Below are 26,405 nucleotides of genomic sequence, written 5' to 3'. Positions count from 1 at the left end.
ATGCATCATGGGAAGTCCACCAGCAGCCTAGGGCTATAGCAGCATAATTAAGGGATGGTTCAATGTCACCTGAACCAGCACCAACAATAAGCTTTCTCAAAAAGGAAAGTCTTAAGCCCATCCTTAAAATTAGAGAGGTTGTCTGCTTTGAACCTGAAGAGACAGTCCAAACACCCAGATGTGTTCTTGGCCTGCCTGTTTATCGAGGACTGTTACGACTCTGCAAGGAGACATAAACACTACAATCGAAATAAATTGAGCCAGAGTTCGGGTTCGAAAGAAAGAAAAATGTTTTATTGACGAAGCAAAACTACTAATACAGGTATACAATTGTGAAGGAGTGCGGGACGGTGTGGTTGTGTCAAATAAACCAAAAAAAAAATAAAAATACAACAAAACTGGTCCTAAACTGAGGCTAGACTTGAAACAAAATGCAAACAAAACCCTGACTGTCTTATCTACAAATGGAGCTTAGCCAAAAATAAATACAAAAGCAGCACCAACCCTAAAGCCTAGCGTTTATAGACAAAGGAGTGTTATGTGATTGAAAAATGTATGGGTGACCCCAAAACCTACCTAGTCACACATACTCACTCCACAACCCTACAGTTTTAGACAACAAAGTTCACACAACAAAGCTTAGCACAGGAACACACAACCAGCAGTGCAGACAGGCAGAGAGAGACCAGCCATCAGCAGGCACAGCCCTTTTATACTGGAACCTTGCATGATTGGCCAGCTGTACTCCAGAGGTGTAGGTTAGTTAGGTTGATTTCACCTGAGAGCAGTGAGAAGGAGGAGGGGAGGAGAAGAACAGGAGGGAAAACACACATGCACAAACAGTTCTGCTCCCTGACCCCGCCTGTCACGTAACAAGGACGCATCGGAAGATATCCCAAAATGCATTTCGCGGATGTCATCAAGACTGCTGCTGTTGCCATCCCAGAATGACCATCCTGCATCCTTCTGTTCTTGCCAGCTTTTTGCCAGCTGAAAGATAATCACCCATGCAGTAATTATCCAATAGGAGGGTTGTACCTATTTGCTTGGTGAAATCCAGGTGGCGACATTCATCCTGCAGAAGCACACACACATTCAAACACCAGTGGCAAGCACTGGGAGCCACTCGGGGTTCAGTGCCTTGCTCAAGGACACATCAGCATGTGCTCCATGTACCAGGAATCAAATGTTAAACCTCTAGTCTTCTTGTATTTAGTTTTGTTGTCATCCATATGGATGACAAACACCACAAACAAACAGGATGGGATCAAATGTAAATGTATTCTATTGGAATGCAGATTTTAGCAGATGTGCAGCAATCTGTGTTTTTCACAAGTGTACACAAACACACACATTTGCATGGCCATCTTTGTGAGGACATTCATTGACATAATGCATTCCCTAGCCCCTTATCTGACCATCCCAACTAAGTGCCTAACCACAACCCTTACTCTAATCCTAACCATAAACTAATTGTAACCTTTACACTAAAACCAAGTCTTAACCTTCAAACAGCCTCGTCAAGAAAGGTAAGTGCATAAACACAGAGCTATAGAACAAACAATAGATATATGTAGTAATATGTTGATTAATTTAACTGAGTAATTCAAAAAAGGGTTCCATTGTTGTTTGAAGCAGCCTTAAAGTGAATGTAAACTGGTTGCTAGTAAAGAAAATACACAGCAAAGAATATACTTCATAATTAAACATGTGGTTCAACATCTACTACTTGAATATGTAATAAATATTGTATTGTAAATAATACTATATATAGGAACAAGGTATACATTATGTTTCCTTCTTTGTTGAATTGGAAAGAAAAACCTCTACTGCAGTGACCTCAGAAGGACACACGATGGCAGCACTTGCATGGCAGTTTGTTCATTTACCTGCTTTTATGGTTGCTGAAGTTTTTTTTGTTCAGCAGTGATTTTTGAAACAGTCCACAGTTTCTATCTGTTCACCTCCACCTGACTGATAATATCATTTTTGTGGAACAGTTATAAAATTAGACGTGATGTTGAGAGCTACACTGATCAGGTGTAACATTATGACCACTGACAGAAAAACTGAATAACATTGACCATCTTGTGACAATTTAATGTTCCGCTGGGAAACGTTTGGACCTGACATTCATGTGGATGCTTCCCATGTCCATTGTCTGATGAGTCACAACTGTTTTAGGTAGGTAGTCATAATGTTATGCCTGATCGATTCAAATGAATGAACTAGTGATTAATTGATAAATGAAAATCAGACTTGAGTAAAATATAAATTCTGTTATTATTATATTAGCATATTATTTTGTTTTTGAGATGTTATCGTGTCACCGAAGGTGTGAGGGTGGGAATACAGAGGAGTTCTACTAAAAGTTAAAGCAGGTTGCATGATAGGACCTGCTTCGTGTTCCCACAAGGATTTTTCTTCTCTAAGAAGAAACTGGAAAGTAGTGAGAATGGCGTATCACATCAAGAGCACTATTCCCTTTTTCAAAAAACAAAAAAAAACTGTAAAAGTGCTGAGAAAATAAAGACTCATTGGATGTTCTTGCGTGATCTTATCAGTAATAGAAAACTGGGTGCATAGATGCTTTATTCATTTTGCACTATTAATTCAGCACTTAAGAATAAAATATTATTTTATGATCTCATTTTATGATGTAGATACAGCCCCTTCACAGGACAAGCGGTTACAGAAGATGAATGAATGAATGAATGAATGTTTTGCACTATACCCACTGTGTTGATTGATTTTTTTTTAGACATGTATTATTAGACTGACCAGTAGGTGTCTGAGTGAGCTGTCTGTGGCACATTGCTGCAATGCCACAAATAAGTACCTGTTGCAATTTGCTTGTTGCTGGTTTTGCCTGTTGAAGTAATAAATTAATAATGAGGCAGTCTAAGAGGTTGGTGGAGCCAAGTGAAAAGAAAAGAAAAGACATACTAAATGATGACAGTTTAATCCCACTGAAAAGAGGGTGCATATGTGAGTGCAGGGAGAGGTGGAGCAACACTCAGAGAACAGGTTTGTTTTCCTTCCACAAACCAAGTGAAATGAAAGTGAAACTACTTCAGAAAAGAGTGGTACTGCGGAACAGTAACATCAGTTTCTCTCCAAGACTTGCACCAGACACACATGGGTGAGTACAGCTGGGTTTTATATCGTTTGTCCATAGAGAGCAACTAATAAGGACTTTTTCTCCTAGTAGTGGTAGTGCTAAGGGGTTTATGTCTCCATTAAAATACATTAAACCTGCTGGTCAGGACTCTGGTCTAAGGAAAATAACTGGTGTAACGGATGGCTGATATAAATTAACAGTTTGTAAGTGAATTAAGTATAGTTTTGTTTAGTTTTTTTACATACGAAGATAAGCTGAAAACAAGTTTCATAAAAGTCTCTTATGAACGTAAACAACAGCTCTGCCTCCCTTTACATGTCGTGCATTACTCTGTAAAGTAGTTAAGTATGACAATGGGGCTCAATTCAAAATGAGAAGAAGTTATCTCTCTGGAAGTGAAAAAAGAAAGAAAGAAAAACTCTGGTGAGTGAAGCTGATAATGAGTGATCACACTACATAGCTAACTGAATGTGGAGACTTTGCCCAGGGCCTGAGTAGACTCTAGAATCGCTTCTGTCGATAACTTACGTGCTACAATGATTCGGCCACAGACTTAATTAAAGCAGAGTTGTTCTGGTTTTAACAACATAAGCTGGTGACATAATCAAAATGTGTAGTTAATAGTCATATTGGTACCAGAGTCTCTCTCTCTTCCTCTCCTCCCTATTTCTTCTGTCCAACTTTCATATTTTTTACTTCCTCTGTACCTGGTCGGCCTCAATTAGATGAGTCCCCTCCATATATATCAAGGTTTCTTCTTTTCCCTTCCCACTGACACCTGACCGTCCGGGGTTTCCTGCTCTGAGCTCTCTAATGCACCTTGAGACCATCTGGATTGTTAGAAACGATACATGGATACAATTTAATTAAATACAATGTATAATCAGTGGTAGTTCAATAAAAATATATACAGTATAAATATGTATAAGTATGAATAAAAGACGTGGTGGAAAGTACATCTACTCACAAGCTCTATTTCAGAACATGCAGTGCACAGGCAAAAGATGGAAACAATACATAAAAACTCTCTTGTAAATCTCAGGAACAGTATCAGAACCATCCTACGTACTCATTTTCTACAAAAACATACATAGTATATACATTTATATATATATACTGTATATGTACTGGTTGGGCCAGTAATTCATGAGAAATATATTGGAATGTTGAAGTTTCTTTTTTCTTAAATTTTCTAGAAATGTCTGCAGCCTGTCTGCTATCTGAAGATCAGTTTCTGTGCTCCATCTGTCTGGAAGTGTTCACTGATCCAGTCACCATACCATGTGGACACAACTTCTGCAAGAAGTGCATCACACAACACTGGGATGTCAACGTCCAGTGTCAGTGTCCCATGTGTAAAGATGCCTTTGATAAAAGACCTGAGCTGCGGGTCAACATATTCATATCTGAGATGACTGCTCAGTTCAGGAAAACAGCTCTGATGGAATCCAGCAGCTGTGCAGTCCAAAGGTGTGACAATACAGGAGACGTTCTCTGTGACGTGTGCACTGAAACCAAACTGAAGGCTCTCAAGTCCTGCCTGGTGTGCCTGACCTCCTACTGTGAGACTCACCTGGAGCTTCATCAGAAGATCACTGGCATGACAAGACATAAGCTGATCGATCCTGTAGAGAACCTGGAAGACAGGATGTGTAAAAAGCATGATAGACCTCTGGAGATGTTCTGTAAGACTGATGACATATGTGTGTGTGTCAGCTGCACTGAGTCAGATCACAAGCTCCATCATGTCATTTCCTTCACTGAAGAATATGAGGTCAAGAAGACCGAGCTGAGAGAAAAAGAGGCTGTAATCCAGATGATGATTCAGGAGAGACGATTTAAGATTGAGCAGATCAAAGAGTCGGTGAAGCTGAGCAAGGAAGACGCAGACATAGAGACAGCAGCCAGTGTGCAGGTGTTCACTGCTCTGATCCAGTCTGTAGAGAGAGGTCTGGCTCAGCTCATTGACACCATTGAAGAGAAGCAGAAAGCTACAGAGAGACAGGCTGAAGGCTTCATCAAAGAGCTGGAAGAGGAAATCTCTGAGCTGATGAAGAGAAGCTCTGAGGTGGAGCAGCTCTCACACGATGAAGACCACCTCCACTTCCTCCAGAGCTACTCATCATCACTGAACACTACTCCACCCACCACCAAAGACTGGTCTGAGGTCAGAGTTCACTCATCGCATGAGGGGACTGTGAGGAGAGCTGTGGCTGAGCTGGAGGAGACCCTCAGTGAAGAGGTGAAGAAGCTGTGTGCTGATATGGAGCTGAAGAGGGTCCAGCAGTTTGCAGTGGATGTGACTCTTGATCCTGATACAGCATATGCTGCTCTCATCCTGTCTGAGGATGGGAAACAGGTTCATCATAATGATGTTAAGCAGAATCTCCCAGACAACCCAACAAGATTTTCCACTTGTGCTTGTGTCTTAGGAAAACAGGTTATCTATTCAGGGAAATTTTACTGCGAAGTTCAAGTTAAAGGGAAGATGGAATGGACTCTAGGAGTTGCGAGAGAGACAATAAACAGAAAGGAAAATGTCACACCTAGCCCACAGACAGGCTTTTGGGTTGTTCATTTAAGACAAGGAAATGAGTACAAAGCTTGTGCTAAACCTCCTGTATATCTGTCTCTGAAGTCCCAGCCTCAGAAGGTGGGGGTGTTTGTGGACTATGAGGAGGGTCTGGTCTCATTTTATGACGTAGATGCAGCAGCTCTCATCTACTCCTTTACTGGCTGTAACTTCACTGAGAAACTCTACCCCATCTTTGGTCCGCGTCATAATAATGGTCTGACCAACTCTGCCCCTTTGATTATCTCTCCTGTCAATCACACTGATTAAAAATCATTCATGTCAGAAGCATTTTGATGATGTTTGAGGAGGTCCTTCCATTACTACATTGATTTGATATCAAGTGACTGAAAATATATATGAATTAATGTATGTGTTTGAATTATGCCTCTCATTTATTTTTATTTCCTTTATAACAGACGCATTTGCAATTATCTTCCTAATAATTGAAAGAGTTTACTATAGTATAGACAAACTTTACTGCTCTTTGTTATTTTTGAAGTCTAATCTGATTGATCATTGAAGCTTATGAATGATTTGCACCTTGTGGTGAAGTCTCTGTAAGAGAATTTTTTATTTCACTTACTTGGATGTTGTGTTATTTTTTTCATGGAAGGGGTCCTAAGATCATCCACCACAGTTTTACTTTGTGGACATGCAGACGTTTTTTGTTGCTGGTCTCACCAGTGCCTTATTATTATTTGCTCTGAATGGACCAAACTGCTGACTTGACCACTAATGTATCTGCTATCTCTCACATTGAGTTTATTTTATTTTTTATTTTTTGCAGCATCTAAGGAATGAAATGATTAAGACTGTTTTGTTTTTTTTTAAATATAATTTTGAAATCAGCTGTTTGTCATTTTGTTTCTAGTAATGAAATGTTATTGGAGTTAGACAAGCCAAAAGACAAACGTGAAAGATGCGATTCCTCAGAAGTACGTAGTTCAACTTAACCAGTACTAGAGAGGGACGTACTACAGAGATCCACAGTAGGGTTTAATGCTGTCAGTGAGGAATAAAATGAAACAAATCTGTCAAATGTACATCTGATTAGCTGCCAGACTGAATGTTAAGTTTGTATTTCGCTCTAATGCAAAAGGTACCACATATGAATAATGTTCTGGATTTCATGTCCCTGGTCTCTTGGAATGTACGTGGTTTAGGTCACCCAGTTAAACGAGGCAAGGTTTTTTCACATTTGAAATCACTGAAATCTGACATTATATTTTTACAAGAAACTCATGTTAAAGCTACTCAGCACAGGAAACTCAGGACTAATTGGATCTCACAGGTCTATCAGTCACCTTTCACATCAAAGGCCCGGGGCGTTGCTATTCTCTTCCGGAAGACTGTGCCTTTTCGATTTCAATCATCTATAGCTGACCCAAACGGCAGATTCTTAATTGTAACTGGCCATATCAATTCATTCCCTATTACACTAGTGAATATCTATGGGCCGAACACGGATGACCCGGCTTTTTTCCGAAAGGTGTTTGATTTGATCCCGGACGATGATTCAAGTCACATAGTGATAGGGGGCGATTTTAATTGCTACCTAGACCCATATTTGGATAGGCTGTCTTCTGCCCCCCCACCTAATATTCTTACTGTACAAACCATTAACAATTTGATGAAAACAAAAAAGGTGGTGGATATTTGGAGACTGCAGCACCCATCTGACCGGATTACTCTTTTTACTCACATGTACACAGATCATACACACGGATCGATTATTTTCTAGTCGACTCCAGATTAATTTCTAACATTAACCACACTAAATATCACAACATAATAATATCTGATCACAGTCCTGTTAATCCTGTTCTTAAATTGTGCTCCCCTAGACAAGTCTATAGTTGGCGTTTTAATCCCAATCTCCTTGAGGACCAGGCTTTTAAAACATACATCACTACGCACGTATCACAGTTCCTTGAGACCAATGATAATGGGGAGGTGAGCAACACAATACTCTGGGAAACTCTCAAAGTCTATATTAGAGGGCAAATTATTTCTTATGAAGCAACACTGAAAAGGGCTAAGCGAGGCAGACTGAGGGAGATTGAAAAAGAGCTACAAACTGCTGAACAGGTCTATCGAAACTCACTACTCCAATCAGATTACAACACAATTCTTAAATTAAAGTACGAGTATAATACCATTCTAGGAGACCAAATAGGAAACTTACTTTTGAAACTTAAACGGAGGCACTTTGAGCTTGGCGACAAGCCACAAAAGCTACTGGCAAGGCAGTTGAAGGGAGAACAAGCAAAACGAGCCATCTATAAAATAAAATCTAAATCTGGACAGTTGCTTACAGATTTAAAGGGCATCAATGAACGTTTTAAAGAATTTTACTCAGAAATTTACACTTCTAAATCAACAGCTACACAGGAGGATTTCGATCAGTTTTTTTGAATCGCTCCACTTTCCAAAAATGGATGTGGCTTTCAGGGAGAGTCTGGACTCAGATTTCTCACATTCTGAGCTGCAGGATGCCATCAGAGCATTCCCCACTGGCAAAGCGGCGGGTCCGGATGGGTTTGGACCAGAGTTTTACAAAGCCTTTCATGAGGTCCTTTCACCCTCTCTGTTGAGGATGATCCGGGACACGTTTAAAAACAAACGGCTTCCATCCTCTCTCGGTGAAGCAAATATTTGTGTTTTATTAAAAAAGGACAAGGATGAAACAGATCCGGGTAGCTATAGGCCTATTGCCCTACTAAATTACGATTTGAAGATAATTACAAAAGTTCTAGCAAACCAGCTCGGTAAAAAAATAGCAAGTATCATTCACGTGGACCAGACAGGATTTATTTCGGGCAGGTATTCCTTCTGTAATGTCCGCAAAATCCTTAATATTATGTATGCAGATTATGGCAAAGATGACAGGGCGGCAATATTGTCCTTGGATGCTCATAAGGCGTTTAATATGATAGAGTGGCCTTATCAATTTGCAACACTTAAGAAATTTGGATTCGGCGCCACTTTTATAGAGTGGATCAAAATATTATATAGCAACCCAAAAGCTTCCATTCTGACGAATGGGGACAGATCCGGTCCGTTCACCCTGCATCGTGGCATTCGCCAGGGGGACCCATTGTCCCCCCTGCTGTTCAATATAGCACTGGAGCCCCTGGCTATTTGTATTAGAGGACATCCATACATTAAAGGTATTAGGACAAGTGGCACAGAGACCCGTGTGACTCTGTATGCGGACGACCTCCTTGTCTGTCTAGCTGACCCGGTGGTCTCTATCCCCGTCCTATTAGAATATATAAATTCCTTCGGGAGCATCTCTGGCTATACCATAAACTGGAGAAAGAGTGAGTTCATGCCCTTAACAGACCAACTTACTGATGACTTTCTGACAAATTTGCCTTTTAGAGTGATGAAGGAGTCTTTCACCTATTTAGGACTTCAACTGACGAGAAGCCCCAGGCATCTCTTCAAGTTTAACTTTACAGAATCTTTAGAAAAACTCAAAACAACTATTGAGTCTTGGAGAACACTGCCCCTATCTATGATTGGTCGGGTAAATGCAATCAAAATGGTGAGCCTACCCAGGTTTCTGTACCTTTTCCAGAACCTGCCCATATACTTAAATGCATCTTTCTTCAAGAAGCTTGACTCTATCATATTGCCCTTTGTGTGGGGTTACAAATCTCACAGGATATCCAAGGCTCACCTTCAAAAACCATCCAAAAAGGGTGGCCTGGGACTGCCTGTTTTTAAACACTACTACTGGGCAGCCAACTCCAGGGCTCTTACCTACTGGAAAGGTGGAAGTGTTGAGGTTGGGGAGAGCCCTTTGTGGTTACAGCTGGAAGCTGCTGCAGTTAAAATGTCCTCACTTCCTGCTCTTTTGTTTTCTGACTCTGCCCCAGTAGCTAAATTAATTCAAAATTTCACCGTGAAGCACTCCTTGAGAATCTTAAATCAGATAAAGGCAGCTTGCCGGGTTCTCAGTGTCTCCATACATGCACCCATATGTCATAATCATACGTTCTTGCCTGCCCGGTCGGATGGGGTGTTTGCAGTCTGGAGAGAAAGGGGTGTTAGTACATTTTCAGATCTTTACATTAACAGCCAATTGGCATCATTTACTCAGCTAAGCAACAAATTCAGTCTTCCAAATTCTCACTTTTTTCGCTACCTCCAAGTCAGACACTATGTCAGGGAGAATTGGCCACATCTCGATTCTACGTCCATCACCCATCCTTTCCTTGAGACCCTCCTGCTCCCTCTGGACTCCAAGCAGTTAATATCAAAATTTGTGGGTTCTTTTACCAATTCAGTTTCCTCCGATTGTATTAGGGAAGCTTGGGCCACGGACTTGAGCTCTGACATATCGGCAGAGCTTTGGGAGGAGGCACTGTCTCGGGTCCACTGTTGCTCTATTAACTCACGTTACAGGTTAATTCAGTACATGGTGTTGCACAGATTGCACTACTCGAAAACAAAGCTAAATCGTATTTTCCCATCTGTGTCCCCTGTATGTGATAAGTGTCATATTGCTGAGGGTTCACTAGCGCATCTTTTTTTTATGGTTCTGTCCTAAGTTGCAGGAGTTTTGGTCAGCTATATTTGAGCACTTGTCTAAAGCCTATTCCAGAGTTATTCAGCCTAATCATGACCTAGCCATTCTTGGATGCTCTGCCGAGACTTCTGATTTTCCTCACGACACTCAGGTCGCGCTGCAGCTAGGGATGGTAGTGGCTAAGAAACTTATTCTTTTAACCTGAAGTCTACCACTCCACCCACCTTTGCTCATTGGCTCAATGAGATGTTAACGGTTATTCAAATGGAAAGACTGCGCCTGCACAAACCTAATGAACGGAACAGATTTGAGAGAATCTGGGGACCCTTCCTGGCCCAGTGTCAGGTGTGATGCCTTTTCATATGGTACTTGCTTTACTCTAACTACTGCATTACTATTACTACTGCAAGTCTATTTATGTAAATTTACAACTGTCTGGTAGCCCCCTGTTGTTTTTGGGGTTTAATTGTTGTGGAAAGTTAAAAACTGTAAATAAAGTATTAAAAAAAATATATAAAAAATGTACATCTGATTAAAGCATACATGGAAAATCCAATCATGATACAAATGAGAGTATAAATTATACGTGATGCATGCTACATGAGAGATGAGAGAGGGACACAAAATAACATGTTATGCAGAAGAAGCCCAAGAATGCTTGAATAGTGAGAGAGACGAAATTAGAGGATAGGTGCTCAATGCATCATGGGAAGTCCACCAGCAGCCTAGGGCTATAGCAGCATAATTAAGGGATGGTTCAATGTCACCTGAACCAGCACCAACAATAAGCTTTATCAAAAAGGAAAGTCTTAAGCCCAACCTTAAAATCAGAGAGGTTGTCTGCTTTGAACCTGAAGAGACAGTCCAAACACCCAGATGTGTTCTTGGCCTGCCTGTTTATCGAGGACCGTTACAACTCCTTAGATGCTGAAGGGCAAGGAGACAAACAACAAAATATATTGAGCCAGAGTTTGGGTTTAAAAGAAAGAAAAATGCTTTATTGACCAAGCAAAACTACTAATAAGAGTATACAATAGTGAAGGAGTGTGGGACAGTGTGGTTGTGTCAAACCACATATGATATTTTAAACAACAAAACTGGTCCTGAACTGAGGCTAGACTTGAAACAAAATGCAAACAAAACCCTGACTGTCTTATCTACAAATGGAGCTTAGCCAAAAATAAATACAAAAGCAGCACCAACCCTCAAGCCTAGTGTTTATAGACAAAGGAGTGTTACGTGATTGAAAAATGTATGGGTGACCCCAAAACTTACCTAGACACACATACTCACTCCACAACCCTACAGTTTTAGACAATAAAGTTCACACAACAAAACTTAGCACAGGAACACACAACCAGCAGTGCAGACAGGCAGAGAGTGACCAGCCATCACTGCAGGCACAGCCCTTTTATACTGGAACCTTGCATGATTGGCCAGCTGTGCTCCAGAGGTGTAGGTTAATTAGGTTGATTTCACCCGAGAGCAGTGAGAAGGAGGAGGGGAAGAGAAGAACAGGAGGGAAAACACACATGCACAAACAGTTCTGCTCCCTGACCCCGCCTGTCATGTAACAAGGACGCATCGGAAGATATCCCAAAATGCATTTCGTGGATGTCATCAAGACGGCTGCTGTTGCTATCCTAGAATAACCATCCTGCATCCTCCTGTCCTCCAGAGTCCATACTTTAGCGTCAACCTGTCAAGTCTGAACTGCTATGTCCGAAGTTTGTGTACTAATGTGTATTAATGTCCACTGCCGACTATCAACAGAGAAGATATTTGATGTCTGGGTGGAAGTGCATACCATCAAGGTACTTTCAGTGAGAATGCTGAAGACTTTCACAGCCTTTACAACCCCATCAGGACTGTATGAATACATTCTGAATGCCATTTGGTTCTCCAGTTGAACTGGTATTTACCAAAAAGCCTTCACCTCTCTAGCTGACCTAGAATTTCACTTATAATGTCTGATCCCAGGTTTGAGAATCCTGTACTGGATGTCTGCTCTCTTCAGAAGACATACTTGTAGCAGTCGTGCATCAGAGACAGGAAGACAAACCCAGTGTTACTGAGTATTGCTAACAAACACTGACACAAGCAGAAAAAAAAAAAAAAAAATATTGACTGGATCTGAGCTATTGCTTGTAGCCTGCATGTTCAGGAGAGAAAGGAGTGCAGACAACTACAAAGATGTGAAAGTAACACGGCAGTAGCTATGGCAACATGCGCTCAAATAGTGTTTCAAATAGAACCTGTTGCCGATTGTTTGTTGCTGGTTTTGCCTGTTGAAGTAATAAAAGAGAACAGTTTTCCTACACCACTGAGGCAGTCTGAGAGGTTGGTGGAGCCAAGTGAAAAGAAAAGACATGCTAAATGATGACAGTTTAATCCTACTGAAAAGAGGGTGCATGTGAGTGCAGGGAGAGGCGGAGCAACACTCAGAACAGTTTTGTTTTCCTTCCAAAAGCCAAGTGAAATGAAAGTGGAACTACTTCGGAAAAGTGCGGGACTGCAGAACAGTAACATCAGTTTCTCTCCAAGACTTACACCAGACACACATGGGTGAGTACAGCTGGGTTTTATATCATTTGTCCAGGCTTTTCCTCCTAGTAGTGCTAAGTGTTTGTGTCTCCATTAAAATACATTAAAAATGCGGATCAGGTGGCAGACACTACATTAGTGCATGCTCACATCAGCTGAATTTAGTTCAATTCAGTTTATTTTAAAAACAGGTTTCTTGAAAGTTTCAAGAGACTCTACAAGTCCAATTTTCAGCTTTTTTTATTTATTTCTTTTTTAAATAGGTTAAGTTCATATTTTTGTTCTGTCATGATCTGCTCTGATTTTAATCTGTGTACTCTTGTGTTTGGCTTATCACCCTCCCTAATGTAGTGCAAAGGAAAAAGACTGACACAATACACAAAAACAAACAGCCGTTTATAGCCTACAGCTAAAACTGAAGGTTGTGATTTCAAAAGTGGACCAGTTACAAGCGAGTTCAGCTATCCCATGTGATACCACTCAGCCAATCAAGTCTGTGCATTCCAGGCTCTAAACTTAGCGACTCTACAGTGACGACAGGCGACGAGAAGTTTGTCTCTCCTCTGTAAGCTAGCTCTTTTGCCATGGCTCCCAAAGAAGAGCCGGTTCTTTTGGCTCTGGAACGGCTCTTTATTTAGTATCGTTTATACCCTAATGTTTCAGCCCACAGTGTTTGTGTATTGATAGACTATTTTTCATTTGCATGCAGAAGCCTAATAATTGTCTCATTTTGTGCAGTTATTCTGTTTCAAAAGCATTCTTACATTTGTTTAATATTTTAATAAAACTGTAATTGTGTAATTATGAACAAAACACTGGAATCAAATCCACACAAGCAAAAACAGAACCAGTAAACAAAATGTCCTTAGTGCATATTGACACTGAGAAAAATCAGATGCCTCAACTTTGATGGGCTGATGTAATTTCTTCTCTACTCTCCTCTGTCTACTGTCTTACTCAGTCAGCCACAGTGTCTGTCCTCGTCTCTGCTTACACATAATGGTATGATCCTCACATCTGATTGGCCACATGGCATGCCCATCAAAACAAAGTTCTGCCCCCGTCCTCAGGCTCTCACTCAATGGGAATCGGCTCTTCTGATTCACTGCCAAGCATCGGCTCATAGAGACGGCTCTTTTGCGCATGACACATCACTAGTTAGAGGCAAGTTACACATTAAATATATTAAATATAGAGAAATATATACCATATTAAATAGTTAGACATTAATATCTTCTGGACCTTTGCTTCAAGAAGGTTTCTCCAACTGGACCTCCTTAATATATATATATATGATCTAATATATAAATAAATATGAATATGTATACTATATATGTACTGGTTGATGAGAAACAGAGTCCTACAACTTGGTGGAAATCTGATTATACACATTGGTTGGGTGGTAATTCATGAGAAATAGTTTGCAGTGTTGACGTTTCTTTTTTCTTTTGTTTTCTAGAAATGTCTGCAACCTGTCTGGTATCTGAAGATCAGTTTCTGTGTTCCATCTGTCTGGATGTGTTCACTAATCCAGTCACCATACCATGTGGACACAACTTCTGCAAGAACTGCATCACACAACACTGGGATGTTAACGTACAGGGTCAGTGTCCCATGTGCAAAAAGGTTTTCAACGCAAGACATGAGCTGCATGTTAACACCGTCTTATCTGAGATGTCTTCTAAGTTCAGACATTCATCAGTGAAGCAAACCAGCAGCAGCTCAGAGCTACAGCGTACCGCACCGGATGTTCTCTGTGACGTGTGCACTGAAACCAAACTGAAGGCTCTCAAGTCCTGCCTGGTGTGTCTGACCTCCTACTGTGAGACTCACCTGGAGCTTCATCAGAAGATCACTGGCATGACAAGACATAAGCTGATCGATCCTGTAGAGAACCTGGAAGACAGGATGTGTAAGAAGCATGATAGACCTCTGGAGATGTTCTGTAAGACTGACCAGGTGTGTGTTTGCCAGTTCTGTACTGAAACCGGTCATAAGTCCCATGTATTACTTCCTCTGAGTGAAGAGTGTCGGATAAAGAAAGCTGATCTGGGGAAGAGAGCGACTGAAATTCAGAGAATGATCCAGATAAGACGACTGAAGATTGAGCAGATCAAAGAGTCAGTGAAGCTGAGCAAGGAAGACGCAGACATAGAGACAGCAGCCAGTGTGCAGGTGTTCACTGCTCTGATCCAGTCTGTAGAGAGAGGTCTGGCTCAGCTCATTGACACCATTGAAGAGAAGCAGAAAGCTACAGAGAGACAGGCTGAGGGCTTCATCAAAGAGCTGGAAGAGGAAATCTCTGAGCTGATGAAGAGAAGCTCTGAGGTGGAGCAGCTCTCACACGATGAAGACCACCTCCACTTCCTCCAGAGCTACTCATCATCACTGAACACTGCTCCACCCACCAAAGACTGGACTGAGGTCAGAGTTCACTCATCGCATGAGGGGACTGTGAGGAGAGCTGTGGCTCAGCTGGAGGAGACCCTCAGTAAAGAGGTGAAGAAGCTGCGTGTTGATGTGGAGCTGAAGAGGGTCCAGCTGTTTGCAGTGGATGTGACTCTGGACTCCGACACTGCAAGTCCCTATCTCATCCTGTCTGAGGATGGGAAACAGGTTCAGAGTGGGGCTGTACCAAACGATGTCCCAGATAATCCACAGAGATTTTCCATTTGTAATGGTGTTTTAGGAAAGCAAAGTTTCTCTTCTGGTAGATTTTACTATGAAGTTCAGGTCAGAGGGAAGACTGAATGGGATTTAGGAGTGGCCAGTGAATCAGTGACCAGGAAGGGAAAAATCAGATTGTCCCCTAAGAACGGCTTCTGGTCAATATGGCTGAGAAATGGTAGGGAGTACAAAGCTCTTTCTGGTCCTGGTGTCCTTCTGTCTCTGAAGTCCCAGCCTCAGAAGGTGGGGGTGTTTGTGGACTATGAGGAGGGTCTGGTCTCATTTTATGACGTAGATGCAGCAGCTCTCATCTACTCCTTCACTGGCTGTAACTTCACTGAGAAGCTCTACCCATACTTCAGTCCCTGCTGCATTAGCGGATCTGTCCCCCTGATCCTGCTCCCTCTTAGCCACACAAAGTAGACTAATTGTTGGATTTCCTCTGTTTTTATTCACTGTCATATGTACATCTGTTTAAAGCACGCATGTAGAATCCAGTCAAGATACAAATATAGATTATACATTCATACTAAAACTTCGTAGTTTAATCACAAACGTGAAATATCGTCTGATCTTCTTGGTCATTGATCTGTGATTTGTACAGGAACAGAATACTGCATCGTCATCCAATAGTGACAAGCAGTTACAGAAAATGAATGATGTGCTCCTTCAACACTATTTTGTTTATTAATTTGTCACACATTTCAGCATATTCAATTCATTTTTGCCTTTATGTATTTTCATTTGTTGCTGCATTAACTAAAAAATAGCATATTCTTTGTCCAATGCAAGTGTTGTAAGGTTCACTGCTAATATCTCCAGGTTTACATTTTGCTATATTTTGTGTGGGACAAGAATGGACAGAACACTGATTTCTTGGCAGAGATCCTAGTATTTTTGGACACTGATACCATTTTTCTTATTTCAGCTGTCTTTCAAGACAGATTTAAGCTCTAGGTAAATGAGGAACATGGTACTAAAGTGCAGACCGTCAGGTTAGCTTAGAAGCTCGTAACCATTTCAACAACGCCCCCTGTGTTTATGGGCTCGGAGGTAACTGTTTGAACTCTAACTAAACACAACAAACACATATTACATGTGTTAATAACATTAAAATGTCCTTTAGTACTGTTACACTGTTGCACTGTTACTATTTTGTATGTCTGTGCTGTAAAAAATGATATATTTCTCTGGTTATGGTTAGAATAAAACTCATCACAGGGGCCAAAATAATCAAAATGGTGATGTATTTTTGCATTCTTGTTTAAGTGAATCCCGTCTGGAGATTGGGATGGGAGATGAGTACAGCTGATGCTACGGGGAGGGCGTAGCCAGAGAAGGAAGAGAGAGTCTGGGACCTCAAATCCTTAAGTTCAAGGCTACTCCAAGGCTACGGTTCTTAGTATTTTTTAAAAAAAATTTAATTTTAATTTTTGCAGTCATTACGTTACGTTAAAAAATCAACTTCTGAGCAATGTGTTCATTTATTGTTTCAAATAAATATTGCTTCCTCTTACGGACATCTTTGTGTGGACCCTGGTTCATTTTGAGAGTCAGACATTTTTACTCAGCCACCATAGTAGTTAACAGGAGAAGAAATAACCTGTGTAACCATGTCACGTGTCATGTAGTTCATCACTACAACTTGGATAAAACTCAGATGTGGGGATATTAAAATTAAGTAAAATAACTAAATAAAACCAAAAACAGCTACAACAATCTGAATATATGTGATACATGTCCACCGTTCCACTATGATAAATGCAGTAGTATGATATCACTCTGCCTGTGTGTAATACAGTGAATGAAATACCACAGTACATGTTGAAACTCTGCATAGCATAGCATTATATTCTTATTGCACTATGATGAAAATGTTGTAGAAAGAGTTTAGTGTTTTTATTAAATACTTAATCAACTATTTCCTCTCTGGAAGTTCCTGTACCAGGACCAGGCCTTGACAGCTCTTTGTGGACAGAAAAGATGTATTTTTTTTTCAAAGTGTTTTGTTTCTGTGGAGCCCAAAAGTTGTTCAGTGTGGAGCTGTAACTGTCTGAATTTAAATATGTTTTTCAATTCAATTCAATTGAACTTATACAGTATATATCCCCCATCGAAAATAATAGTATTCATGGCTTCTGCTCTAGTCCACAAGGGGGCGGTAATGTTGTTGTCACTCACCAATAGTCGCCAAAGGAAAAAGAAGAGGAAGAAGATGAAGAAGGATGTCCCGTCGCCCCGTTTAAACGTCACACACGGAACTGTCAACATGGAGGAAGGCAGAGAATCGTCCACGAATTCACTTTTGAGAGATGGTAAAAAAAATATTTGATTCATGAACGGAAGGCGCGGTGTAGATAATGTTTAAATATTATCATCGGTAGTTGTAAAACATGCCGACAGCGTTGTAAAGTTCCAGCAGTCGTGTCGCAGAATTCCCAACTCAAAACCAATGAACATACTCGAGCTACGTTAGTTACATCTCGTCGTTTCATAGTAGACGTGTTCTTCTATAGAATTGAGATTCGTACGCGCGTACAGGTTACATGAACAGGTAAACGGTAAACTGCACCGGTTATTTTCAAAAAACAATATGAAAGAAGAAAGAATCCTGGCTGTGCTTACTGAGAGGACTGTAAAGAAGCAGAGAACAACATGGAAACAATCTGAGAGCTCCGTTAAAGATCTGGGAGAGAGCATTTCTTAGTCTCAGTTTCCAGCACACCAGAAAGCTTCATATTTGGGTAATGGCTGGATATGTTGGAAAGGTATGTAATGGACATGCTGCTTTGTTTGCAGAGTGCTATGTTGATTTCCTGGCAGAGGACTTCGATGTGAAGACGTACACAGCCCAGGCTATTCACCATGCTGTCATTGCCGAGCAGCTGGCCAAGCTGGCGCAGGGCATCAGTCAGCTGGACAAGGAGCTGCACAGCCAGGTACAAGCCCAGCACGCCACAGCACAGCTGCAGATGACTGCGTTTACATGAATTTAAGTCATTCATTAACAACTGATCTGTCAGTGGTTGTCAGAGGAGTGTTTCGCCAGCGGAACTGATTCTTGGCCACTGACACATTATTTGGCATGTTAACGCTTTTCAGAACACTCTCAGCTTAAAAAATTGCATCCTTTCTTTTAGTTTTTTTCACATCCCCCTATTTTCAAGGTTTTTTTTTAATGCATTGCTGAAAATCATGATCCAGGATGCAAATTGTGTTTATTGTCACTGCCACAATACGTTAATGAAAACATATGCTACATATATGCTGACCAGACACACAACTGCTGCAACTGCTGCTGCCCTACTTCACTCCTCGATCTACTACGCTACGACAAAAACATGTTGGTGTCTGGTCTGGTCTAGGTGGGTGCTACATGTCTATTTAACATCCACATGAATGCCAGGTCCAAAAGTTTCCCAGCAGAACATTGAATTGTCACAAGATGGTCAATGTTATTTACTTCTCCGGTCATAATGTTATGCCTGATCGGTGTATGTACCATCACACAGGGTAACTGTAAGCACAAAAGCTGCCTATGCAATCAGTGAATACAACTACTGATAGATGCAACTGTGCCTAACTGTATGTGCAATATTTAACTAGAGTTAAATCCTATACAAGCAATGATTGCCATTGGCCTTGAATGCAGCAGTCTTCAGTTTGTATCTTCTTGTGGGTCTTTCTGCCTTTAGTTTTGACTACACTATGTGCATGTGAAATACACATTGCAGGATATTCCACTTCTATACCTTCAAAAAACCCCTGGGTTGCTTTCACACCCTATGGGGTGTGTAGTTTTCCAGTTTCTAATGTAGGTCTTCTTAGTTTGACAGAATGTGGTGTGAGAGTAGGAGTTGTCAGTGAAAGTTTTCCACCACAAATGTTCGTTTGAAACCCCAAGTTAGGATCTGAGTCACATAGTTATACATGTCATCTGAGCGCCACAGAGTTGGGTTTGATTAAAATAAGGGAAACAGGCCCCATAATGAAATCCAAATGGACTATGGAAATTTGAAACTTGCTTAAAACCATATCTATAGCAAACACTGTGGCAGCCCTAACAACTGTGTTTCTTTTTTTTCCAGGTCGTGGCGAGACATGAAGACTTGCTGGCTCAGGCCACTGGGATAGAGTCACTTGAAGGTAAAGATCCACTTTTCCGTATGTAACCATTTATAAATTCAAGAACAGTGTTCGCAAAAACAGCAGCCTTTGGTTTTGATTGACTTGGCAAATGAAATGCTAACACTTGTAACTTGGATGAGATTAGTTCAGTTACGGTCAACATGTGGTCACCCGTGATGAATTTACAGTATTTCACTATAATGACACTACTGTGAGCAATGCCCATTTGGAAAAATGTTGTATGACATTGAGCTGTTGAAAACCAGCACCTGTGCCCTGTGTTTCTATTTCACTACTTGCCATGCATCCAGACAGTTTGTGTTTTAGTCAAAGTTTTATAAGGGTCATATGGTAGCTGATTGATTTTTGCAGTCTGGCAGAATCTTGCTCAGCAGTTCTATGTTGTTGTTTTATTTTATTTTTTAGCTTTGTAGCTGTGTTTTCCACCCATTAATGAAATAATGCCCAGAAACCAACTGGCTGAGCTTGCATATGAATGCATACTACAAACGTTCTTAAATGAGTCTGCCCCTTCAACCTTTGCAATTCTCGTGTTTTACCACAAGAGGGAGCCAGAACACCTCTCACCAAGTTTGCCAACAATGTACCTCTTGCAGTAAATGTCAAAACATACTGAAAGAAAAGATTGTTGTTTTTTCAGGGGTTCTTCAGATGATGCAGACAAGGATTAGTGCTCTGCAGGCTGCTGTCGACAGGTAAATACTTTTTTTTTTCTCTGGAGTTAGTCCGATTAGAGTTTATTAATGTCAACATTTGCAAAGATATACCTGGCTTTGGTTCCTACTGCTTCGTATTTGCACCCTGTTGATATTTACAGCCATCGTTTTTCTTATGCACTGGCTGCAAGTAGACATGGTCCGGCTTAGGAATTCCATAATTGCCCCTCTGAGCAACTGAGTAACTGTTTTGGAAAATGAATGCATGACAGTGATGTGCTTGAGCTTTATAAATATGTTATTACTTACACAATGTGTCTGAGTGTGTTTTAGGAACTGTTGACTTGACAGTTCATAAGTAGAAACCACAATTTTTTTGTAGTCTGTATTTCCAGTGGTTTCTTCCACACAACATGAGGTCCTCTTTAATACCAAAGGTGTGACGATGTAGCAAGATTCCTTATAGTTGAGTGGAAGCTGGTGGTGCAATGCCAATATTTGACTTCAGAGAAAGTCAGTGACGATATCAGCTTCCTCTCTTGCGTTTCGGTGGCCCAACAACTCCTTATTTAACAAGCCAAACATCTTTTTTTCAACTTCTTTTAAAGTGATCCAACTCCAAATGTCTAAACTCAGGGTAAAATCTTGTCACAGCTGAAAAAAACATTGTAGTCAGTACACCTCACATTGATTATCCACAACTCTCAACACACCGTTTACGCCTATCAGCCACAACATTAAAACCACTGATATTAGAAGTAAATAACATTGACCATCTTGTGACAATTCAGTTCTCTGCTGGCAAACTTTTGGACCTGGCATTCATGTGGATGTTACTTAGACATGTAGCACCCACCCACCTAGACCAGACCAGGCACCCCCACCCCATAGCAATGACACTCCTTGATGGCAGCAGCCATCCCCAGCAGGATGCAGCCCGACACAGACACACACACAAAGACGCTTTAGGAACAACTCAAAAAACATGAAAAACAGCACAAGGTGTTGACCTGGCCTCCAAATTCACTAGATCCCAAACTGATCAAGTATCTGTGGGATGATCCACAGAGGCCCCTCCCCTCAACCCATAGGACCCAAAGGCCCCCACTAACAACATTCTGTTGCCAGACACCACAGGACACCCTCAGAAGGCCCATGTCCATTCTCTGATGAGTCACAACTGTTTTGGAGGCACAAGAGAGACCTAGACAATATTAGGAAGGTGGTCATAATGTTATGCCTGATCAGTTTTAACTTTTAAGTTAAGTTTTGACTTTTATGCAGACTACACACAGATTTACATGGTGAGTGTCCCTGAAAATAGTTTTCAGATAACTGAATACCTCTGAAGCTGCCTTCATGACACCCAAAAGTGGGTGTTGCAAGGCTTTCCCCAATGTAATATTGATAAGCTAGAGGCTTGACTGCTATTGACACCCTGATGACTTGTCGACTGTGTCGCCTGGGTTTTAACTGGACTGAAGAGACTAAGACGATGTCTCTCACAGTTTATTTTTCAAACACTTGGCCCAAATTATATCAAGTGTCTTGCATTTCCCCTCCCTCTCTGAGACCCTCTGATTCTTCTTATCACAATGTTACATTAATCCTTTACTTGTGTTGACTATCAAATTGTGTCTGGTTTGTAAAAACAATAAAAAGACAACTAAGACACTTGTTCTTGAAAGATCTGTGTGTTGCACATTGGTAAAACTGTGCATGTCTTTCCAGGATAAGGACAAAGATTGTTGACCCGTACAACAAGATTGTGGCCAGGATCACTCAGCTTGCCAGACTGCAGGTAACCCACTGAACCTTCTTAACACACCTGATGTTTGTATCATATCACCTCTTCTGTAGCTGTGTGTGAAACGGTGTCTTATTTGAAATGGCAGATGACAGTTCTTTGCGTGGCAGTTTGAACCAAAAAAAGAAAAAGCTTGTGCACTTGATACAAAGCCTACCTAAACCCACAGAGAAATCGACACTGCGTAGGAGAGAGGGTCAGCATTTGCGCATATTTAAGCAAGATATTTGTTGTGCGACGTCCAGGCTGCTGTGCGTGCAGCTCGGTGAAAACACTCCTGTTTGTGCAGCCGAGGGAAATCATGATTAAATATTGATGAAATGGCGGCTGTAAAAAGGTCAACATGATTCTGAGGTCTCACTCCTGGGCTAATGGCTTTGTGTTGCTCAGATTGTCTCTCTCTTTGTGTGTGTGTGTGTGAGAGGGATATTACCCTCAGTCTGTCTGTTGTTCAAGTCTTCAGCAGAAGTTGGACGTGACTAACCACTGACAGGTGAAGTAAATGACATTGAGCATCTTGTGACAATCCAATGTTCTGCTGGGAAACTTTTGGACCTGGCATTCATGTGGATGTTACTTAGACATGTAACGTCCACCTAGACCAGACCAGGCACCCCCACCCCATAGCAATGACACTCCTTGATGGCAGCAGTCATCCCCAGCAGGATGCAGCCTGACACAGTCCCTTGAGGGGCCTCTGTGGATCATCCCACAGATACTTGACCAGTTTAGGATCTAGTGAATTTGGAGGTCAGGTCAACACCTTGTGCTGTTCTTCATGTTTTTTGAGTTATTCCTAAAGCACTTCTGTGTGTGTGTCTGTGTCAGGCTGCATCCTGCTGGGGATGGCTGCTGCCATCAAGGAGTGTCACTGCTATGGGGTGGGGGTGTCTGGTCTGGTCTAGGTGGGTGCTACATGTCTAAGTAACATCCAAATGAATGCCAGGTCCAAAAGTTTCCCAGCAAAACAGTGTATTGCCACAAGATGGTCAATGTTATCTACTCCCCTGTGGTCATAATGTTGTGGCTGATCGGTGTAAATGATGGCTTACAAGATGCTGAGAAAAATAAAATCTTTGAATTGACATAAAAGAAGGTGTGGAATACTACCCTATGTGAATCATATTATTGTTTTTTTTTTAATTGTTTTTATGTGTACAACCATTGCACAATGTCCTGTGACATACTGTGCGTTTTCTTATTCATTGTACAGATTATATATGGAAATATTTGTTGTGTGCAGTAGCAACATTGCTAACCCTTTCCTAGCACATGTATAAATGCAAATGACTGTTTTTTCTTCTATTTTACTCTAATCCTACTGTGTAACCCTGAATTTCTCGTACGGGGAGCAGTACAGATGCATCTTATCTATTGTGGCTCAAGAAACTCTGCATTCAGCATTCTCCTGAACCTGGCTGCTTTTGTTAAAGTTTGTTACACACACTGTAACGCCTGTCTTCCTTTCTCTCTTCCTGCTCCAGGTGGCCTGTGACCTGCTGCGAAGGATTATTCGCATCTTGTACTTGAGTAAGAGGCTCCAGGGACAGCTGCAGGGGGGTAGCAGGGAGATCACCAAGGCTGCTCAGAGCCTCAATGAGCTAGGTAAGGACATGTTTTTATTAAAGCTTTCAGTTGGCGTCTGCTTCGACAAAACATCTGTTATATCGGCATGAGTGTGCTTTTCACACCAGCAGTAATCTTTCTTTAGGTGACGGACATTATGAATCACTGTAGGCTTTTGTATTTCACCTGGAAGCACATTCTGCAACCAAATAAGATTTTATTTGCTTTGAAAATACAGGCTGTTGTGACCACGACAACTGGGCTGGCATGTTTGAGTTGTGTCAGGGAGCACACACGCTGTCACAGTACCTTGTCTCATGTTTTCCTTCCTAACCTGTTTCACTGTCTCAGTTGCTGGCTGCAGCAGGGCCCTTGTTCTTTCAGTCGTGGTGTAGTAAGACGTTTGTCTTCAGAAGACGAATCTGTAGCAGTGGCAGGTTACACTAGAGTGTACGGCCCGAATGTGTTATGGTCTGCGGGATCATAGGAACAGCAGCTCCTCTGACGACAGGACTGTTGACCTTTAAATCAGAGCACGGGCCTGTTGTGTCAGCTGAAGGGTGCACGGCATGCTGCTCTGGGACAGCTCGACAGATTAAACACTATCCAGAACTCAAACAAGACTCAAAGACAAAGACACTACCAGCACAAACATGCTTTTCCCTATCGGAGGTGAAATTTTGCCTTTTAAAATTCTGTCAGATGCATACATGCTTCTGTAAGGCTTTGTTTGTTAAACCTCAGTAACATTTGGCTTTAACGTCACCAGGAAAGTGTAGAAATTCTGCAGCCAGAACAGGTTCTTCACCCTCAGTTTTGACTTCTTTAAATTGTTTTAGTTTGAGAAACAATGGATTATTAACTGCATAGATGATCATGGATTATACAGTACCAGTCAAAATTTTGGACACACCTTCTCATTTGAGGGTTTTTCTTTATTTTGATTATTTTCTGCATTGTACATTAGTACTGAAGAAGTCCAGAAGATACGCCGTAACACACATGGAGATATGTAGTAAACAGAAAAGTGTTAAACAAATGTTAGATTCCTTTAGCTTCAATGCTAGCTTTGGCATTCTCTCCATCAGCTTCGTGAGGTAGTCACCTGGAATAGTTTTCAGTCAACAGGTGTGCCTTGTCAAGAGTGGATTTGTGGAATTTCCTACCTTCGTATTCTGTTTGACACCATCAGCTGTGTTGTGCAGAGGCAGCGAATAGCCCTATTCTAATTCATATTACGGCAAGAACCACCGAAGAGAAATGACAGTTCATCTTCACTTTAAGACATAAAGGTCGCACCATCTGGGAAACTGCAAGAACCTCGAACATGTCTTGAAGTGCAGTAACGAAAAGCATCAAGCACTGCGCTAAAACTGGCTCTAATGAGGAAAGAAAGAGCAAGAGTCACCTCTGCTGCAGAGGAGAAGTTCATTAGAGTCGCCGGCCTCAGAAACTGCAAATTAACAGCACCTCAGATTAGAGCCCACATAAATCCTTCACAGAGCTGAAGTGGTAAACACATGTCAACATCATCTGTTCAGAGGAGACTGTGAGAATCAGTTCCATATGTGTTCCTTCATAGTCTGCGTGTCTTCTGTATTAATCAAAATAATAAAAAAAAAAAGAAAAACCATTGAATGAGAGGCTGCGTCCAACCTTTTGACTGGTAGTGTATATTACAACCCTTTGTCCAAAACAGATTGTCAGTTAGAAGTGATAAAATCTCTGTTTTGGCTGGGAATAAAACACACATTTATTTGCCCTATAAGCACTTATAATAATAATACAGTCTTGTAATAATACAGTGTGAGGATGGGTTGTTGCTCCCTGCTTTGCTAGGTCCCCATTATTAAGGTTTCATCATGCGCACTGTTGCACGCAAAATGTGAGCAGAGTGGAGAGGCACTTGAGCACACTGGTGCCGACCCATGTGTTCATATTTCGCTGCAAGGTCAGTTCAACAGTGCGCTGGTGCACTTAAATCTACCAAATAAAAGAATTTGAGTAATTTACTTAGGAAGAATGACCGCTAAACGTACATGGATGCTGCTTCTATAAGTCATTTATGGGAAATCTTCTTCACACGGCTCTAGAAGACACTCCTAGCAACAGATCTCCCTTTACACTTCGGGTTGTCAGAGTCTTCTTTTCGGCCACTGACAGTTGTGTGGTGTGTTTGCTCCGCTTTGTTTCTTCAATTCTTGAACAAAAACATATTAAGAGTAGGTGTCACGCTTTGGCATTCCACTCTCTTCGCCGGCCACTCGTTTGCTCCTGCTGGCTGGCATCCACCTCAGCATGAAACCCTCTTGTGCGAGCTCGTGAGCTGGAAGCTGCTGTCCACACTTTAATAAGGGGAGCTTGTTCAGAGCTGGAGAGGCTCAGCTATGTTGACTCGTGGGCCGGTGCAGTGAGCTGTGACCTGACACACATGCTTCTACTGTATGTCTGTTTGGGGTTTGTTACATCCATATGCCTTGATCTACATGTTTAAGTGCATTCTGTCTATTTTTTTTTTTTGTTATACACAAATATACACCAAATTGGCAGTGTATATCTGTAAGACGTTCTGTGAAAGGGATGCTTTCAACATGAGACAGCTCTTTTAATAGTCATTAAATTGATTTCAGACTACGAATTCAGAACAGTGATGCGCACCGAGATACCCTTGGATGTCAGCTCCCAATTGACACCATGGTTTCATTCTCTGTTAGAATTGTTGGCTGTGACAATGGCTGGGTAGGTTCAGAGGGGCCATGTGACCTTCTGGTGTCACCAGAGGA

The 26,405-nt window shown here is 41.4% G+C and overlaps 2 protein-coding genes across 2 annotated transcripts in view; both read left to right on the top strand.

Moving 5' to 3' along the window:
* Positions 1-4,245: 4,245 nt before the first annotated feature.
* On the top strand, positions 4,246-16,931 carry LOC311508857 (uncharacterized protein). Its single transcript, XM_084573848.1, has 2 exons — positions 4,246-5,952; positions 14,198-16,931. Exons 1-2 carry the CDS (start codon positions 4,320-4,322, stop codon positions 15,865-15,867), a joined length of 3,303 nt encoding a protein of 1,100 aa, XP_084429974.1. The 5' UTR covers positions 4,246-4,319; the 3' UTR covers positions 15,868-16,931.
* A 767-nt stretch (positions 16,932-17,698) lies between these two features.
* The window catches only part of cog5 (component of oligomeric golgi complex 5), a 64,221-nt gene continuing 55,514 nt past the window's right edge, over positions 17,699-26,405 (top strand). The window contains exons 1-6 of the mRNA XM_084573777.1: positions 17,699-17,759; positions 18,244-18,383; positions 19,533-19,590; positions 20,234-20,288; positions 21,981-22,050; positions 23,541-23,661. Of these exons, the coding sequence (XP_084429903.1) occupies positions 17,714-17,759; positions 18,244-18,383; positions 19,533-19,590; positions 20,234-20,288; positions 21,981-22,050; positions 23,541-23,661 (490 nt within the window). The 5' untranslated portion in view covers positions 17,699-17,713. The remainder of the gene's footprint in view (positions 17,760-18,243; positions 18,384-19,532; positions 19,591-20,233; positions 20,289-21,980; positions 22,051-23,540; positions 23,662-26,405) is intronic.

This window comes from Chelon labrosus (genome assembly GCF_963514085.1).
Source record: "Chelon labrosus genome assembly, chromosome: 23".
NCBI classification, from domain to species: Eukaryota; Metazoa; Chordata; class Actinopteri; order Mugiliformes; family Mugilidae; genus Chelon; species Chelon labrosus.
This window is presented reverse-complemented; position numbering and strand designations above follow the sequence as displayed.